Source organism: Hyperoodon ampullatus (assembly GCF_949752795.1).
Source record: "Hyperoodon ampullatus genome assembly, chromosome: 7".
In the NCBI taxonomy this organism is placed as follows: domain Eukaryota; kingdom Metazoa; phylum Chordata; class Mammalia; order Artiodactyla; family Ziphiidae; genus Hyperoodon; species Hyperoodon ampullatus.
Window position 1 is genome coordinate 5728263 of NC_136920.1, and position 18239 is coordinate 5746501.

At 54.8% G+C, this 18239-nt stretch overlaps 1 protein-coding gene across 1 annotated transcript in view; it reads left to right on the forward strand.

Moving 5' to 3' along the window:
• SHANK2 (SH3 and multiple ankyrin repeat domains 2) overlaps positions 1-18239 on the forward strand; it is a gene marked incomplete at both ends in the record, with an annotated part of 469126 nt that overhangs the window by 197514 nt on the left and 253373 nt on the right. The window contains one exon of the mRNA XM_079709253.1: positions 243-356. Within this exon, the coding sequence (XP_079565379.1) occupies positions 243-356 (114 nt within the window). The remainder of the gene's footprint in view (positions 1-242; positions 357-18239) is intronic.

Genomic DNA, 18239 nt, shown 5'->3' on the forward strand with positions numbered 1-18239 from the left:
GACGCCAGGACGCCCGGCGCTTGCATCCTCTCCCCCAAGCCTAACGGGCAGAGGGGACCTGGGGCTTCAGAGGCTCTGCAGTGCCCCCTCCGAGGGACACTTTGCCAGGCCCCTGGTCTACGGCTGAAGGAGGCATGGTCAGCCAGCAAATGGACCAGAGCCACCGGCCCCTCCTCCCTGCGTCCGCAACCCACACCCTCCAAGCCCCGCCCACTAACCCCTCCCCCTTTCCCTGTCTCTAGTTCTGAGCATCGGCGAAGGGGGCTTCTGGGAAGGCAGCGCCCGCGGCCACATCGGATGGTTCCCAGCTGAGTGTGTGGAGGAGGTCCAGTGCAAGCCCAAGGACAGCCAGGCAGGTAAGGCGGACCCCACCCTCGTCCGTTCACCTCTGTCCGGCCTGGGGTCGGCGTCGTTGCTGACATAGAGCGTGCGGCAGGTACGGGCAGGTGTGCGGTTACCGAGAAAGGCTGAGTTTCGGACCGAGGGCTTCTCTGATCCTCCGAGCGGTGGACGCCATCCCACTGGGCTTTGTCCAAACCAGAAATCAGTTGCAGGGCAGCCTGGAAGCTTTGAGTTAAAACGCTGGTCTATGCGTGTGCCAGGAAACTTGGAGCGTGCGTTCTAGCCGTCGGAAAAGGGCTTTGCGGGGAGAGTAAATGATTGAAACTGCTTTATTGCTCTCTCACGCCGACATCATAAACAGGCAGCTTCGCGTTTCCCCACCGGCCCCTGCCGTGCCCTCCCTGAGGACTCGAGGTTTGCTGTCTCAGTGAAAACTGCTCGAAACAGGCCTGTGCTCGAAACAGGTCTGAGGCACATCACTGCAGCACCTCGCAGAACTCCCAGACACAGACCCTGCTGACGCTCGTCCTGAAAGCGATTGCCAAAAGATTGGATTGATTGAAATGGTAGGAGGAAACCACTTATATAAAACGGTATTGAGAAACAAATAGGAGAGGTGGAGACGCACAAAGCACTAGGTTCTTCTAAGAGCCTGGTCTACGCATGCCCTGCTGGCTTCTGGTAGAATCCCAGACCCATGGTGCATCTGTCAGAAGTGGCCACGTTCGCTTTGTGGCCGATGGCTTTTCTGCATCCTTGGGCAGTCTCATCACGGCGCCAGTTGGGCTGTGTTCCTTTCCGGAACCTCTAGGGAACAGTTCATTCCTTTGCCTTTTCCAGGTTCTGGAGGTCACAGCATCCCTTGGCTGGGGGCCCCTCCTCTGTCCTCAAAGCCTGCAGTCGTGGGCCAGGTCTCAGGCCGCATCTCTCTGACCGTCCCTTTTGCCTCCCCTTTCTCCAGTTTTTAGGTCTAATGTAGTCAGATCGGCCCCACCTGGAGGACCCAGGTCAGGCTACACTGATTAGAAAGCTTAATTCCCTCTTACCTTGTAAGGTCATGTACTCACAGGCACGGGGGATTCGAACATGGGCGTCTTTTGGGGGGGACCATCCTCTGTCTACTAAGGATGGTAAATATGAACACGGTAACTCTACTTATGATATGGATTACTGGCCAGAGGAGGGAGGCACCGCTCTGACCCGGGGTGGAGTGGGGTGGAGGGAGAGAACAGTGCAAAGGAGATGGGATTTGAGCTGGATTTTAGGGTGGGGGAGAGTCCAGAGTGGTTCCTGTTGGGTTCTGTTTGCCTTGGGCTTTCTGAGATTGTGACTTAACATCGTCTTTTATAAAGGTATGGTTTACGTGCGGTAAAAAATGCACAGGTTATAGAAGAGTTCAGTGCATTTTGACAAACGTCTACTCCTGTGTCTCCAACTGCAGTTAAGAGGTGAAACCTGTCCATCACCCCAGAAAGGTCTCTCAGGCCGCTTTCCAGTCACCCACCTCCCAGCAGGAGGCAACCACGGTTCTGATTTTGCTACTGAACCAAAGTTGGGTTCATTCACCCGACGTGCAGCCAAGCCAATCTACTAATACCAGGTTGTGGTGAAGGAAGAAGGCAGTGTTTATTGCACGTGTCCGATGTGAGGCCGGCAAGGAGAATGGGCAGCTTATGTTTAAAAGCCCCAAACGCCCTGAAGGCTCTCAGGGAAGGGTTTTGAAAGATAGTCTGAGGGAGAGACTCATGGGGTGTGTGATCGGCTCGTGCACAATTCGCTGACTGATTGGTGGTGAGGTAACAGGATGATGTTTCAGGAATCTCCATCAACAACTTTCTGGTGCCGTTCAGTCTGGGGTCTACGTGCTGGTTGTCAGCATGCAATTAACTTCCTCCACCTGGTGGGCATTTTAGTATCTGCAAAACAACTCAGGGACATGACTCAGGATATAATCTATAGCACCTGAGGAGGAACTAAAGGTCCTTGACTTTGTTTTACGGCTAAACTATTATTATTTCGTCTTGCTTGACTGTCTTGGTGTTGTATTTCTCTGATTACATTTGCTCTTTGGAACTCGGGGAGGGCCTGGGAAGCTAAAGCTTTTCTACAAACAAGAGGGAAGCTACACGAGGGGTGGGGGTGGGGGGGTTCTGTCTCCAGGAAGTCCCCACAGGGTCCTGCTCGGTTTCAGTTTGTCACCAGAGATCAGTTTAGCCTGCTGTTGGATTTCAGAGCTGGAACCTACAGCACATCCTCCTGAGCCCGGTGTCTTTCACACAGCGGAATGCTATTGCTGGGCTGTAGATCGGTGCTCTGTATATTTTTGCTGCCGAAGAAGAGTGTTTGGCTGTATATTTATACCCCAGTATGTTTATTCATGCTCCTGGTGATGGATGTTTAGATTGCTTCTCAGTCTGGGCTCGCCACTTAGGCTGCTCTGAACATTTTTGTGCGAGTCTTTCTCCAGCCGTGTTTTCCTTTCTCTTGGAGAAACACCGAGGTGCGTAACTACTGGGTCACAAGGTAGGAGTGTATTTAATTTTATAAGAAACTGCCAAACAGTTGTCCAAACTGCTGTGCCTTCTTGTACTCCCATCCCCCAGTGTGTGTGCATTCCAGTGGCTCCACTTCTCAGTGACATTTGGTAACAACAGTCTGTTAAATTTCAGCCATTCTTAATGGGTGTGGAGAATATCTTACTGCGGGTATAATTTGCACTTTTCTGATGACTACTGTTATTAAACACCTTTTCGTGTGCTTTCTTACCTTATGTATAGCTTCTCTTGAGAAGTATCGGTTCAAGTCTTTTGTCCATTTTTAATTGGGCTGTTTATCTTTCCATCATTGGCTTGTAGGAGTCGTTTACAGAGCCTACTTATCAGGACTTGGTTAGATGTATGTTGCACATATTTTTCCCAGCCTGTGACTTAGCCTTTTCATTTCTGTGTCTTTTAACAAGGTTTTTAAAATTTTTAAATGAAGTCCAATTTCTCCATTCTTTGCTTTCACAATTAGCACTTTTTATAGCGCCTGTTTTTTTAATGTTGAAAGCCGTGTTGAATATACATAGAATCCAGAAGATGGCAGAAAATATTTTTTAAATATTTCCATGCAGCAAGCTCCTTCCATACAGAGTTGGCTGGTTTGAGCCCTTAGATGCTTTCTCTTTAGTGTAGGACCACTTTTATAGACTGTAAAGTGGACAATTAGCTGGCAGATGTCACTCACGTGCACTAAATGACAGGTGAATGATTCTAGGAAGGACCAGCAGGATGGAGAAACCGCTCGGGGCGCTTTATGCCTGTGAGTGGGACCAGCTGATTTCTCGCCGCCTGATGACAAAGATCAGAGGCCAAGGGTAGCCAAGAGCAGCCTGAAACAGCGGCCCCTGATCATTGGCTGATTCGTTGATAATAAGCTCCACTCGGTTCCATGAAGAGCATGGTGGTTATTTATTTAACAAGTGATGCACTTGCTCATTTAACCTTGGCTCTGATTTCTTAGGACCATGTGTATTTCCAGCAGGCATTCCTCCGTGGAAAGCCTCATCCGGCCTGTGGAATAAGCAGGGCAGGAAGTAAGCCTGTGACTTACACACAAGCCCCCCACATCTCAGCACCAGGTTGGGCCGTGAGCTGTTTCTTTGAAACTTCTCATGCTCTGTGCTCTGTCCTAGCACCACATCCGGGCAGCCTCCCTACGGGGCGCCCGGTGTGGGTTCCTGGAGTCGCACCACCACTGATTCATCCTGGTGCCCGTCCTCCCGGAGTGATGGGGACGCAGGGCCGGCCCAGGCTCCTTCTCAGTTCCGCTGCCTCCCAGCTGGCACGGGTGACTCAACGGCTCTGCATAGGTTTCTTCACCTGGGAAGGACGTCAAGGTGATGTGTGCACAGGGTCGGGGGGAAGGAGCCTAGTTGTAGGATTTTTTGTTTCTGTGCAGGAGAGACGGAGGTGAGTCCCGATTTATAAAAACACCCCTCTTTGCGTGCATCAGCCCAGAGAATTGACAGCAAGGTGCCCCGGGTGACGATGTTACTGTGTGTGTGTGGAGGGTGGAAATTTGGAGGAAATGGACAGTTAATTATGTACACGCCCCTCCCGCACACGCATCGCACGTTTATCATGGTATCTACAGAGCCGGTGCCCCGATGACAGTGGTGCAGTACCAGCCGCCTCGATGCTCTCTGAGGGCACGTGGTACCTGGACAGCAGCAGTGGGTCCTTATCCTGCTTGCTTGTCCCACCACCCCCCAACCCTGTGGGTCTTGGTCTAACAGCCCCTCCCCCACTGCATTCCAGAGGTGGCCAAGGTGACCACAGAGAGGACTGGCCTGCTCTGAGTTCCATGAGGCCGCCCTCCTCTGCCAGAGCTGCGGGGAGGCGTGAAAAGCTGATAGGAAATAGCAATTCCATCTAGTCGCCCTTGGCATTGTGAGGTCCTCAGGTCTTCATAACAGTTCTGTGTCTACATGAAAGTTGTCCCGGCCCACCCCCCTGCCCCGCTACTGCAAACACCTGCACAGTCTCGCTCACCCTCAGGAGGGGGCTGGGGCCATGGTACAGACCTCTGCTCCGGGTCCTTCTCCACAGCGTGGTGGGATGCCCAGCCCGTCGGGGGCCCCTCTGCTGAGAGCGAGATCCCCGCTCTTTGAGCCCCACCCAGAATCCAAACGGTCCCTGAAGCTCAGGCGGCTGTTTGAGCGTTTGTTTCCTCACTCCCAGCAAACGGGAATCCAGCTCATCTTTGGTTTCAGTTGCCGTGACCTGATGGGAACGATGCCTAAGGCCACGGCTGGCCTTCACCTTCAGCACAGAGTGCCCTGTGTGACCCAGACCCAAGTGATCCCACCCCTGGAAGGTGTTGAGTGAAGCCCAGGGACCCCTGCCACCCCCAAGCCAGGGGGGCTGCTCTGGGCCGCCTTCTGGAGCCTCCCCCGCTGGACACCCCAAGGCCCACCAGAGACCTCCCTTTACCCCACCACAGGGTTCACCCCAAAACTCTCAGTTGCCATCTTCAGGCCTCCTCAAGCTTGGGGGCGGGATGGTGAGCAGACATAGGGCCCAGCAGCCCCGGCCCAGGTCCTCCCAGGAGTCTGTCCTGGCACGGAAGCCCCCTCCGGCGGCAGCACGCCCTGAGGTCCTCTCTTCCAGCCCATCAGGCCCGCAGCCTGGGTCCAGCCCGGGGGCTCAAGGGCTACGCCGGGGTCTGGGCTGGGCTGGGCTGGACAGAGGTATCCTGCACGCCCGGAGGCTTTATTCTCTGGCCGGCTCACCTCTCAGGCTGGCCCCTGGGAACCCTGGGCTAGATCCAGGTCCAGCAGAGAGAGAGAGGGGTTGGGAGAGAGGGAAATTGGGTCTTCCCTGCCTCCTCTGCAGATGTCCCAGGACTGGCCCTGATTAGGTTGACTTGGGTCATATGTAGAATCATTCTTTGCCGCTGGGGGATGGGTGTGCTCGTGTGGCTTGCCAGGCCTGGGCAGGGCTGCGGGAGGAGGGCAATGCCAAGGCCAGTCTGGTGCTTGACCAGCAGAGGAGGGGGGCTGGGCTTCTGCGGGCCACGACTGCAGTCTCCCCTTCAGCTGGGAGGCCAGAGCGTCTGGGCTCTTTGACCAGGGGCGGAGGCCACTGCTGTGACCCGCCTTCACCCTGGGAGACAAGGTAGGCGTGGGAGCTGTCACCGCACCTCCGGGCAGCGCTGGTTGGAGCCACGGGGCAGCGGCCAGTGCGGTCCCCGCTATGAAACAGGCGTCCCGGTAATCACGGTGCGTGTGAACGGTCTGCGACGTATCACAGTGGGCACAGTCGGTTCCAAAATGGAATGTTTTTGTTATTTTTAGAACATTTAAAAATACAGGGCAAATGCCTCTATTAGCACAACTGTAACTTAAAATATTAATAAGAGACAAAAGAGCCGGCTTCCGAAGGAGTTACACGCTGTTCCCTAACGGAACATAAAATCAATATGGGGACTCATTGTCCCGGCTGCTAATGATTGTGTTTTTGTTAAACAACCGTAGCAGAAGCGTACAGCCTCCCCGCTTCTTTCTTTTACGCCATTTTATTAAAATACACTTGGAGCCTCGCCGCCTTGGTGTGTGTGCTGTTGTCTCCAAGCAGCTGCTCTGTGTTTTAAATACCAGTTTCCACGCTCGGGCTTGCCCCCAAAATAGAAATCTGCCAGGTCTCTCTGCTTCCGTCAGGAGTATTCAGTCCTTGACGTCACTCTGGGACCCAGACCCTCTTCCCTTCCCTGCAGCAGCGATGGCCTGCCCCTGGTTACCATGGCAACCTGTTGATGCTGGTACCAGCCCTGCCCTCCTTCCCCACGGCCCCTCCTGATGCTACAGGTTGTGGTCTGCAGCTCTGTCCCCAGTCGCCTTGCACAGTGGTGGTCACTACGGGCCAGTGTTCTGGGGGGGGCGGGCGAGGGTCACCGAGATTCTCATGGGGGTGGGGGACACTCTTAACTCCCACCCTGGGTCACCTGTGTGGATGGCAGTGGGCAGGAAAGGGCTGCCATGACAAAATACCACAGACCGGGGGCTTAAACAACAGATATTTATCTCCCAGAGTCCTGGAGGCTGGAATCCGAGATCCAGGTATGGGCAGGGCTGGTCCTCCTGAGGCCTCTCTCCTCGGCGTGTAGACGGCCGTCTTCTCCCCGTGTCCTAACGTGGCCTTTATTTGTGCTGGCACATTCCTGGTGTCTCTCCCTCTTCTCGTAAGGACACCCGTTCTATTGGATGAGGGTCCACACTTATGACCTCATTTAACTCTGATCAGCTCCCTAAAAACCGTATTTCCAAGTACAGTCATAGTAGGGGTTAGGGCATCACCACACGGACCTGGGGATACAGTTCAGTCTGTGACGGTGGTGAAAAGTGGTAGCCACGTGCCGTGCCCTGCTCCACGTGGGACTTTGCAGACGCGTCCCCCCGCCCTCCTGTCACACAGCCCCATCCCCAGTGGGCCCGTTCTTCTGTCTGAGTCGAGGGCAGTGACTGTGCTCTCCGTCCCGAGACTGTTCCCTGCCCAGGCTGCACGCTGACCCACCAGCATTTGGAAGCCTCTCGGGGTCAGCCCCAGGGCTGTCCTCTGCTCTGGGGCAGATTTCATCAGTACACTGGGTGCAAGCCAAGGGGATGGAGGAGAGGGCCTGTAAGTTAGTTTGTAAATACGGTTTGTAAGGTCAGTTGACCAAGGTGTATTGTCCTCTGTGAGGGCAAAGAACCAGGAGGATACAACGGGTTCACACTGGTGTTCCCCATACTGGACGTGGGGCCTGAAATGGAGCAGGTGCTGAGAAAGTACTTCTGGGATGGATGAGTGGATGGGGGTGTGGATGGGTGAGTGGACAGATGGGTGAAGGTTTGGGTGGATGGATGGATGGACAGATGGACGGATGGATGGACTGATGGAGAGATGGAGGGATGCGTGGATGGATGAATGGGTGGATGGATGGACGGACAGATGGATGGATGAAGAGATGGATGGATGGGTGGATGGACAGATGGACGGACGGACAGGTAGATGGGTGGACCGTGCATGAGGGTGGTGTCAATACCCATTCTCCCTCTCACACACAGCTCACCCCAATTCCAGTCGTGGAGCCTCTCCCACTTTAAACCTCCCCAGCTCTACTGGATGAGATCTCTTTAAAACCATTGTGTTTGCAGACAGCAGGGAAGGCAGTGGGCTACTATGATACCTAAGAAAAGACCAGCATCGTTGACATCCCAGGCCAGGGTGTCTTCGGGTCTGGCTGCTGGAGGTTGTTCAGGGAGCAGTCCCTTCAACTGACCCAGAGGCACAGCGGCCTCCGTCTCTGCCTGTCCTCCCCCCTGCAAATGCAGGGAACTGGACCTGCACCCCACCCCACAGAGCTGGCAGAGTGGCGCTGGGGTTAGGGCATCCTGCTGGAGCAGTCGACTGCCCCATCCCCCTTGTCTGTGTCGTGAGTGACTTGGCCTCTTGGGGGCCCCAGAAGACGGGTGTTGTCATGCGCTGCAAGAGGTGGGATGAATGAGCTGCTCCCAGTATGTGCAGGTGGCCACTGACCTGCCATCTGTCATTCTAGTGAGGACAGACCCGCGGCCTCTCCCTGGGCACCCAGTTTAGGGATGGTTAGCCAGGCCAGGAGCCCCCCCTCTATCTGGGACACAGACAGGACCCAAGGGCTACCCCCCAGAGTGAGCCGTGGCTCATTTTGGAGGACGGAAGCATCATATGGTGCTCTGTTATTGAGTTAAGATGTTGTTTCTGGCTCCTCTGAAATAGACGATAGGAAACAGATCCGGGGATAATGAATAAACATTGGCTTATGGGGGCTGCATGCTGGGAAAGATGAACTCTCACGTTGGCAGATTAAATGTAAGACATGCATATGTAAAGGAGATGTGTAAGGGCCAGCCTCCTGCTTCAACAAATCATACAGCCAAGGAAAGCATCTGGGGGGACGCTCTGAATATCCCCTGTCCCCAGCCGGGCAGGGTCTGTGGGCTTGGGGGCACCAGGAGGGGGAGGAGCCCAGGTTCCTGGAGGACCTGGCACCAGGGAGACAGGGCAGGAAGTGGCAGCCTGGGCACCATCCACAGACCTAAATCAAGAGTTAGCACTCGTGTTCAGCAAATGCAGCTTCCAGAAGCTTCCAAGTGGTTAAACAAGGGACTTCCCTGGTGGTCCAGTGGTTAGGACTCTGCACTTCCACTGCAGGGGGCATGGGTTCGATCCCTGGTCGGGGAACGAGGATCCCACATGCCATGTGGCGCAGCAGGAAAAAAAGTGGTTAATCAAATCAGGTGTAAGATCAGTGCTGGGCGTTCAAACCTTTTCTGCCTCCTTTTACTTCCCTCTACGATCTGAAGGACTTCAGACATGGCACCCACCTTTCTATCTCCTTAAACTGAGATGAACTTCTCCAACCATAAGACTTACCCTTTTAAAGTGTAGAATTCCGTGGTTTTTAGTCTAGTCTCAAGGTTGTGCACACATCACCACTATCTAATTCCAGGACATTTTCATCACCCCAGAAAGAAACCTGTCCCATTAGCAATCACTCCCCATCCCCCACTTCCCCCAGCCCCTAGCAGTCACTCATCTACTTTCTGTCTCCACGGATTTGCCCATCCTGGACATTTCCTATAAATGGAAGGCTACTATATGCAGTCTTTGGTGACTGACTTACTTTAGCGTAATGTTTTCAAGGTTCATCCATATCGCAGCAGGTGTCAGAATTTCATTTCTTTTTCAGGCTGGATAATATTTCCTTGTAAATGTAGACCACGTTTTGTTGATCCATTCATCAGCTGATGGACATTTGGGTTTCTGCTTTTTGGCTTTTGAATTAGTACTGCTGTGAATATTCATGTAAAAGTTTTGGTTTGAACACTTGTTTTCAGTTCTTTTGGGGCACACCTAGGAGTGGAATTGCCAGGTCACGTTTACGGTAACTCTGTTTCACCTTTTGAGGAACTGCCAGACTGCTTTCCATTTTCCATTCCCTCCAGCGGTGTATGAGAGTTCTAATTTCTCCCTGTCCTTGCCAACACCTATTTCTGGTTTTTTTGGTTATAGCCATCCTGGTGGGTGTGAGGTGGTATCTCATTGTGGTTTCGATCTGCACTTCCCTGATGACCAGTCATGTTGAGCATCTTTTTTTGTTTCGTTTTTGCTGGCCTCTCACTGTTGTGGCCTCTCCCGTTGCGGAGCACAGGTTCCAGACGTGCAGGCTCAGCGGCCATGGCTCACGGGCCCAGTCGCTCCGCAGCATGTGGGATCTTTCCGTACCAGGGCACGAACCCGTGTCCCCTGCATTGGCCAGCGGACTCCCAACCACTGCGCCACCAGGGAAGCCTGTTGAGCATCTTTTTATGTGCTTATTGGCCGTTTGTGTATAATCTTTGGAGAGGCATTCACTTTTTAAATTAACATGTTATCATACTCATCGCGTCTGGTCCTGCAGTGAATTTGGAAAACATAGAAAGGTATAAAGAAGAAAACAAAAATCACTCATAATCCTACCCCACATTGATAATCCCCACCCTAAATTTTGGTCCTCCTTTGAGTAAAAATGCATACTAAACAAAGTTGAATGTATCCTTTTAAATTATGGATCCTACTTTTTCTCTTTCCCAAGTGACAAAGGACATGGTGTCATGGATTGAAAACAGTCTTCCGAAACACCATTTCCGGAAGCCATCATGGTTGAGCCATTGATGGACAATGTCCACCACTGATGTCATTGATGTGACATTGACATGACACTGGCTACCCAGCTATCCGCTTTGCTATTGCAAGTAGCACTTCAGCGAGCAGCCTCACAATTTTTTTTTTTTTTTTTGGCTGCATTGAGTCTTCGTTGCTTCGTGCAGGCTTTCTCTAGTTGCGCTGAGCGGGGGCTACTCTTCGTTGCGGTGTGCAGGCTTCTCATTGTGGTGGCTTCTCTTGTTGTGGAGCACGGGCTCTAGGCACACGGGCTTCAGTAGTTGCAGCACACGGGCTTCAGTAATTGTGGCTCGCGGGCTCTAGAGCGCAGGCTCAGTAGTTGTGGCGTACGGGCTTCGTTGCTCTGCAGCATGTGGGATCTTCCCGGACCAGGGCTCGAACCCGTGTCCCCTGCATTGGTAGGTGGATTCTTAACCACTGCGCCACCAGGGAAGTCCCACAATGTAAAAGCTCTGTGTCCATGACCTCAGGATGCGTCGCCTTTAATCAACTTGCCCTGGTACATTGCCCAGCGTGAAGCCACCTCTTCTCTGTCTTCAGCCCTAGAACTGCACTGATGTCCGGGACAGACATCTGACTGTATCCCATCTATTTCCTTCAGGGAGTCCCCAAGGGTCCTCTTGGGGTGCAGCTCTCTGCAGCTCCCTAAAGATAGGACCTGCCTACAGCCCTCGGGGCAGGGGACTTGGGGACATAGAATACACCTTTCCTCAGATCAGCAGGGACTGGCTCCACGGGCAGGCGAGACCTGCCACTGCACCGGCCCTCGCCTCTTTAATGCTCCCAAGTCGCCACCCTGGAATTCTTCATCATTTTTGCACACCCTCCCCACCCCACCCCCATTTTCATTTTGCATTGGGTCCCTAAACTTTCCTAGAGGCTCTGCTGACTTGGATATGCCACCACCTGCCTCCACCTGGTGCCCGAGGGCATGCGTTTTGTGCTCATACTCAGAGATCGTCACCCTCTAGAGGGCTGCCATCTTTAAACAAAGGCGCCTTGTGTTGAAAACACCCAGGGTTTCCTAATTCCTGATGGCACGGACTGCGGCGCGTTGGGAGTTTTTCCTGCAGCTCAGCTGAGGTTGGGATTTGGCCGCAGGTAGTATGTATTATTGATGCACCCTCCAACTTCCCCGCGCCCAAGGATAGGGCTCTAAACTCGGCTCAGCAGTGGCCGTGCTGACCACAGTGGGCCAGGCTGACCTGCACCGTGGACCACCTGCTAGGATGGGCGTGGAGTGGTAGCCAGGCTGCAAAAGCCTGTTGTGACTAGACACAGGCTCCGGTGCCCCCTGCAGCGGGAGCCCCGGCTCCAGGTTGTCTCCATTAGAGATTTGTTTTGAGAAATCATTGCCGAATGCAGCCAGATCCCCCACGAACATGGTCAAACTCGGCACAGCTGTTGACCATGGCAAATGTGCCCCAGCGGCCCCTGCTTATTTAGCCGAGATGCAAATATGACCTTCACCTGAATCCAGAAGGTTCTCAGTTTGCCCTCCATGTGTGCAGAGGAGCCGCCCCTGGGCTTCTCTGTGGAGCACCCCCGCCCCCGCCACCCCGGGCTGACCACCTTCCTTTTTCAGGTGCCCAGGGAGCCAGCTGCCCTTGCATCTTTAGCACCAGCCAGTGGGGAGTGCGGCCCCAGAGCGTGCCCCAGCCTCCGTGGCTCTGAACAGTGCCCTCTGCCCGTGGGGCTGCCCGCAACCCTCCCTCCCCTCCTTTCAGGACCAGTGGCGGGTCCCCCGAGCCTGTTAACCCCTGGGGTGCGGTGTGGGGAGGAGGGACTGAAGTCGGAGCAGGGAGGACTCCTTGGGAGCCTTCTACTAAGGAGAGGGAAGGCCCACCTTCTGATTCGTGCTAAGAAAACTGACACCAAGGTCACTTTCCTTGTCACCGCAGTGCTTCTGGTTTGCAAATGGTTACAACTTCTCAAAGTGCCGGTTCTTTTTCCCGGGTGTCTTCTGTGGGATACAAAGGGCCCATTTTACAGAGAAGGACCCTATAGGTTAAGTAACTTCCTGGCAGTCACGCTGGGACCTGGGCTCACTGGCCTTCTCAGCACGATGACGTCCATCCAAATGGGTCTTTTAGGGCCAGCAGTGGGGGAGGGGGAGGGGTTGTCAAATAATTTAGCTGGACAGCTAATCAGGACAGTGCCTGACCATGACCTTGATGGGCTCCGGAAGTTCCCATCCAAGCAGATCAGTAGCGATGTTAGCAGTCGCCCTGAGGGCCTCCCCAAGCCTGCGTCGTGTTCCTAGATTTTATTATTGGAGCAGGGGCTGGGCTGGTGGCTCTGTTTCCCAGAAGGACACCCGAGTAAAGGACAGGAGAGAAGGCCAAGCTCTGATCCCACACGCAGGCTAGTGGGTGGAAACTAGAACTTTCTCTCTCCCCTAGACCAGAGCTTTATCTGACCTGATCCCCCACTGCACGCTGCCCATCAGAGATGGGGGCCCAGGTCGTGCCCCCCACCTGCTGTGACATGCCACCCAGAGGTCACACCCTCACAGTGGTCCCCCTTGTGACCCGCGTCGGGGTGGGAACTGGGGGCAGCCTCGTGCCTGCAGCCTCCCGGGTCTGCGGGATGCCATGTGTGTCGGAGCCTCTCCCACTGGCACAGATCAGAGCACTGGGGGCAGGGGTCACAGACCTCAGTGAGGGTCAGTGAGAGCTGCACACACACACGTACACACGCACGCCTGCATGGTGCACCATACGTGTGCACACGTGCTCACATGTGTGAGCATACACGCAGTGCCGTGGACTCTTCCAGAGGCTCAAGGAGCCCCCTCCAAGGGCCCCGGCTGCGTGGTGTGTCCCTTGAACACCCACTCAGGTAAACGTGCAGCTCCCGCTGGCTTCAGGGCCGAGCTGTCCTTGAGCCCTGGCACAGAGACAGAAGCCCGGCAATGATCTGACCCACTTCTTATTCCTGAAGCTCCCGGCTTTTCTCGTGGACGCTCCTAGAAGGAGTCTCAGTGCCAGGGAGACCGCATCATTTACCATCCAAACGGGGACACTTGTGAGAGCAAAGAGGGGCAGCTTGCATCACTTGCCGGCTGCCAGGTGCACGGGGCTGCTCTACTTACTGCCGGGAACAGAGGCCTGGCGGGTCCGGGTGTTAGGACGTGCTCCCTCGGTACGGGAGACCGGAGCCTCGGGGCCGGTCATTCACCCCCTCATTCATTCATTCACCCCAGCCCCCTCGCACTGGCCGACACCTGGGGTGGGGGGCCTGGATTCCACGGAGAGCCCACCCCTGAGTTACAGGAGGGGAAAGAGGGACTTTGAACCAGGGTGAACAAACCCCGCAGGGAGCCCCAGAGGCTCAGGGCGGCAGCACCCAGCACGCCGGGTGCTCAGCACGGCGCCCTCTGCTGCCACACTGGAGACCTGCCTCCCGTACACTGGCAGGGACTTGGCACCGACAGGACAAGTCCAGGTCCTGGGGCACTGCTTGGCTGAATGGGGCCAGGTCTGTCACCTTTGGACTCGTGTCCAGTGACCCTTCACGCCTGAGGGTCACGCCTCCACCCTCAGGGTCTGCCTGGAAGGGCTCCCCGCAGGGGCAGAGCTGCTGGGATGTCCGTGGCTCTGCACTGGTTGGTTGGGACCCCGGCTTGGCCCAGTGACCTGGGGACGTCACCTGCCCTCTCTGTGCTCGGTCCCTTCGCCCGCAGACGGTCCTGCTGGGCCTGACGAGAACTCACGTGACCCCCGTAGAGGCACCTGGCATCTCCTCGTGGCGCAGGGGCCCCGGTCCATTGCTGCACGGCAGTCAGAGTCCAGCCGCAGAGTGGCCTCCTGGGCCCAGGGTGACCCGCTGCGTCCCCCAGTGTGGCCGGGACTCGCACTGTGCACACCAGGGCAGGCCAGCCGGGGACCAGCAGCAGCCCTGCTGCCGGGTTTGCTCCGCAGGCAGTAGGGAACGTGAAGCTTTCTCCCCAAGGCCCGCGCAGCCAGCGTGGGGCCCGTGCCCCGGGCTCTGCTCTTGAGCGTATGCTCTTCCTCCTGGCAAAAGCCCTGCTTCGGGCTTCCCTGGTGGCGCAGTGGTTGAGAGTCCGCCTGCTGATGCAGGGACCACGGGTTCGTGCCCCGGTCCGGGAGGGTCCCGCGTGCCGCGGAGCGGCTGGGCCCGTGAGCCATGGTCGCTGAGCCTGCGCGTCCGGAGCCTGTGCTCCGCAACGGGAGAGGCCGCAGCGGTGAGAGGCCCGCGTACCGCAACAACGACAACAAAAAAAGCCCTGCTTCTCCACCAAGCCTGATCCAAGGGCCGCCTCCCCCTGGAAGCTCTCCCTGCCTCTTCCCGTCCTAGCAACAAGCGTGGTGCGTTCGGCTGTCTGCTGTTGGCAGTCTGCGAGCTCTGCGTGCAGGGCCCTGCCCAGGCTCCGTGAATCCGGGATGGCGGGTCACAGAGGCCCAGGGGGCATAGGGAAGGCCCCCTCTCCCTCCTCCCTCTCAGAGCTCCCCAAGGCCTGAGGCTTCCGCAGCCCTGCTCTCTCGCCTAGGAAACCCCCCGACCCATGGCCGCTCCCTCCCTTTGCTTGGTGAGCCAATCAGGAGCACAGTGTGGTGCCCGCCCACTCGGGAGGTGGCGGGGGAGTAGGGGGCGGGGCTCTCTCCCGCAGAGACCAGCCCCTCTGCTAGAACAGGGCCTGCTCTGAGGCCCGTCGCCCATGTGCCCGCACCCCTTCTCGGGAGCTTGGCCCGCACATTCTGTTCCGGCGCTGTTCCCAGCTCCAGTGCCCTTGCCAACAGCTCGCTCCTTCCCGGCCTCTGATTTCAGCTCAGACGCCGCGTCAAGGGCCCACCCTGCCGTCCTCTTGGTAGCATGAAACTCCTTGGCTGGTTGGGGTCTATCTGTTCCTCCTCTGTCCCCTGAGTGACAGCAGGGACCTTGTCGGCCTCGCTTGCCATTTTGTCAGCAATTCCGGGTCTGGTGTAGATCCCTCGCCGGGTCAGTACCAAGTCCCTGAATGAATCCACCACCAGGCGTGGCCCCTGCGCTTACAGACAGCGGGCAGGGAGCTCACCTTAAACAACGGGGCCCGGGATGTGTGACCCTCTCCAGTTTACAAGGAAGGACACCAAGGCTCCAAGAAGCTCTGCAGCTTTCTCGGGTCTCCCAGCTGGCAAGTGGCCACTCCGGCGCTGAACCAGGCCTGTGTATTTTGTCTCCATCACCCCACCCCCTGCTGCTTCTTGGCCCAGGGCCCTGCAGGGTCGGGCAGGAGAGACCCAGAGCATCCAAGGTGGTGACCCGAGGAGTCGGGGCTCGGAGGGAAGGCAGTGGTGGCCAAGCAGAGCCCCGGGCAGAATGTTCTGGAATCTCTTTTTCAGATGTGTTTAAATTGAAGTGAAATTCACATAATGTAAAATGAACCATTTTATTTTTTTTAACACTTTTTTTTAAGACTTTTTTGATATGGAACATTTTTAAAGTCTTTGTTGAATTTGTTACAATACTGCTTCTGTTTTATGTTTTGGTTTTTTGGCCCCGAGGCATGTGGGATCCCAGCTCCCTGACCAGGGATCGAACCTGTACCCCCTGCATCGGAAGGTGAAGTCTTAACCACTGGACCGGGCTGCCAGGGAAGTCCCCAGAGTGAACCATTTTAAATTGGACAATTCCGTGCCGTTTAGAATATCCACCTACCTGTGCAACCATCACCACCATCTAATTTTAGAACATTTTCATCGTCTCCCTAATCTACTTTCTGTCTCTATAGATTTCCCTTTTCTGTACATTTCATGTGAAAGGGACCACATAAGATGTGGTCCTTTGTGTCTTGCTTCCTTCGCCTACTGTAATGTTTTGTAAGTTCACCCATGTTGTAGCATAAATCAGTGCATCATTCCTTTTTAGCGCTGAATAAGGTCCCATTGTATGGATATGCCACATTTTATTTATCCATTCATCCATCGATGGACGTTTGGGTTGTTTCCACCCTTTCGGCGGTTATGAACATGTGTAAGTTTTGGGTTGGGTCCCTGTTTTCAGTTCTTTGGGGGACACACCTAGGAGAGGAATTGCTGGGTCATATGGTAATTCTATGTTGCACTTTTTGAAGACTTGCCAGGCTTCGTCACACCCTGGAACTTTGACTCTGAAGAGTGAGGTCAGTGTGGCTGGTGCCTCCCGGAGCTGGGGCAGGAGTGTGGGCTGGAAGGCTGCAGTGATGCCCTCGCCCCGCCTGGCCTGGCATCTTCTCTGCAGCCAGGATGTGGTGCACGAAGCCCAGCCCTCAGGCGGGCATCTGCTGTGACACTTTCCCGCATGTGTGTCCCCGCCCCGCGACTGTGCACGGCTCCCCAGGGCAGGGACCCTGCCTGCTGCCCCCCAGTGATCCAGGCCCGTGCCCAGGAGGCCCACCACACATGCCTGCCACGTTGGAGCTAGCAGAATGGACAGCAATCTGAAAGAGCTCGTTATTTTCTAACGAGAGTTAACCAGCCCGAAACAGATTTAGAATTCAGTGTGGTTAAAAATCATCAGTCTTATGCCGTTTAAAAATTGCTTGTCATTTTGTATGCCAAGAACTCTTCCAGCAGCCTACTTTTCCAAAATGATCGCTGATTGGAACAAAAACATTGCCACTAAAATTAGAGTGACAAAATGGAGTTGTTATGAAACAAAAAGGAAATCGACAGGTACATTTTAACAAGTGAGGAACACCCCCCCCTACCTGTGGGAGCAGCCTCGGGCACAGCTGCCCCATATACTCCCAGGAGCCTTTATTTCCACATGCGGGTTCTATGGTTTGATTAAACCCATGACGAGAACCCATCTGAGAAAGTGGTTGCTTAGGAGTAGAAAGTATTTTAGTGATTTAGGTCTGGGCCTGGAGATGTACAAGTGAGGCGTGGCTGGAGAACTCTAATAAATAGGATGCTTTCCAATTAGTGTCAAAATCCAGACATTTGTATCTTGAAAGAAGGGACCCTCCTCCCCTTTACCATCTCCCTCCCCCTCAGCTGGAGCATCTCGACGTGACAGGAAAACATACGAGAACCATGGCTTAAATGAGGTAGAGGTTTGTTCCTCTGTCATATTAGAGGAGACAGAGGAAGATGGTCCGATGCTGGGGTGGGGGCTCTGGGCGCTTGAGGATCTAAGCTTTTCCCGTCTTGCTGCTCCATCCTCCTTAACAGGCTGCCTCATGGTTCAAGGCAGCTGCTTAGATTCCACCCATTGCATCCACATTCCAGCAGAGGAAAGGAGAAGACACAAAACCACGCTCCCTCTTTTTAAGGACATGCAAAGTGTCCTCTATTCTTCCAACTATTGGCCACAACATAATCTCAAGGAAGGCTAAGCGTTATAGCCTTTATTCCAGACAACCTGCGGAAAAATTGGAGAACTGACGTTGGGGTAGACAGCTGGCCACTTTGCCATAGTATGTCCTAAAGAACGGCCTTCTTCCTGTTTTCATAGTGCGCACCGCATCTGGACAACCTCCCCTCCACCACTGCCACCCCCACCTCACCCAGAGCAGCTCAGGATGCAAGACATGAGATATCGTTTGAGCACAGTTAGGGGGGGATGCTTTAAGTAAGAAAAAATTTTATTCACGCACGGAGAAACTGAGGCTTGTATAGTGGAAGGGACTTGCCCAAGGTGAGTCAGTGCCTGCATACTTATACCAGCCACCCTGGGGGCCCTGGC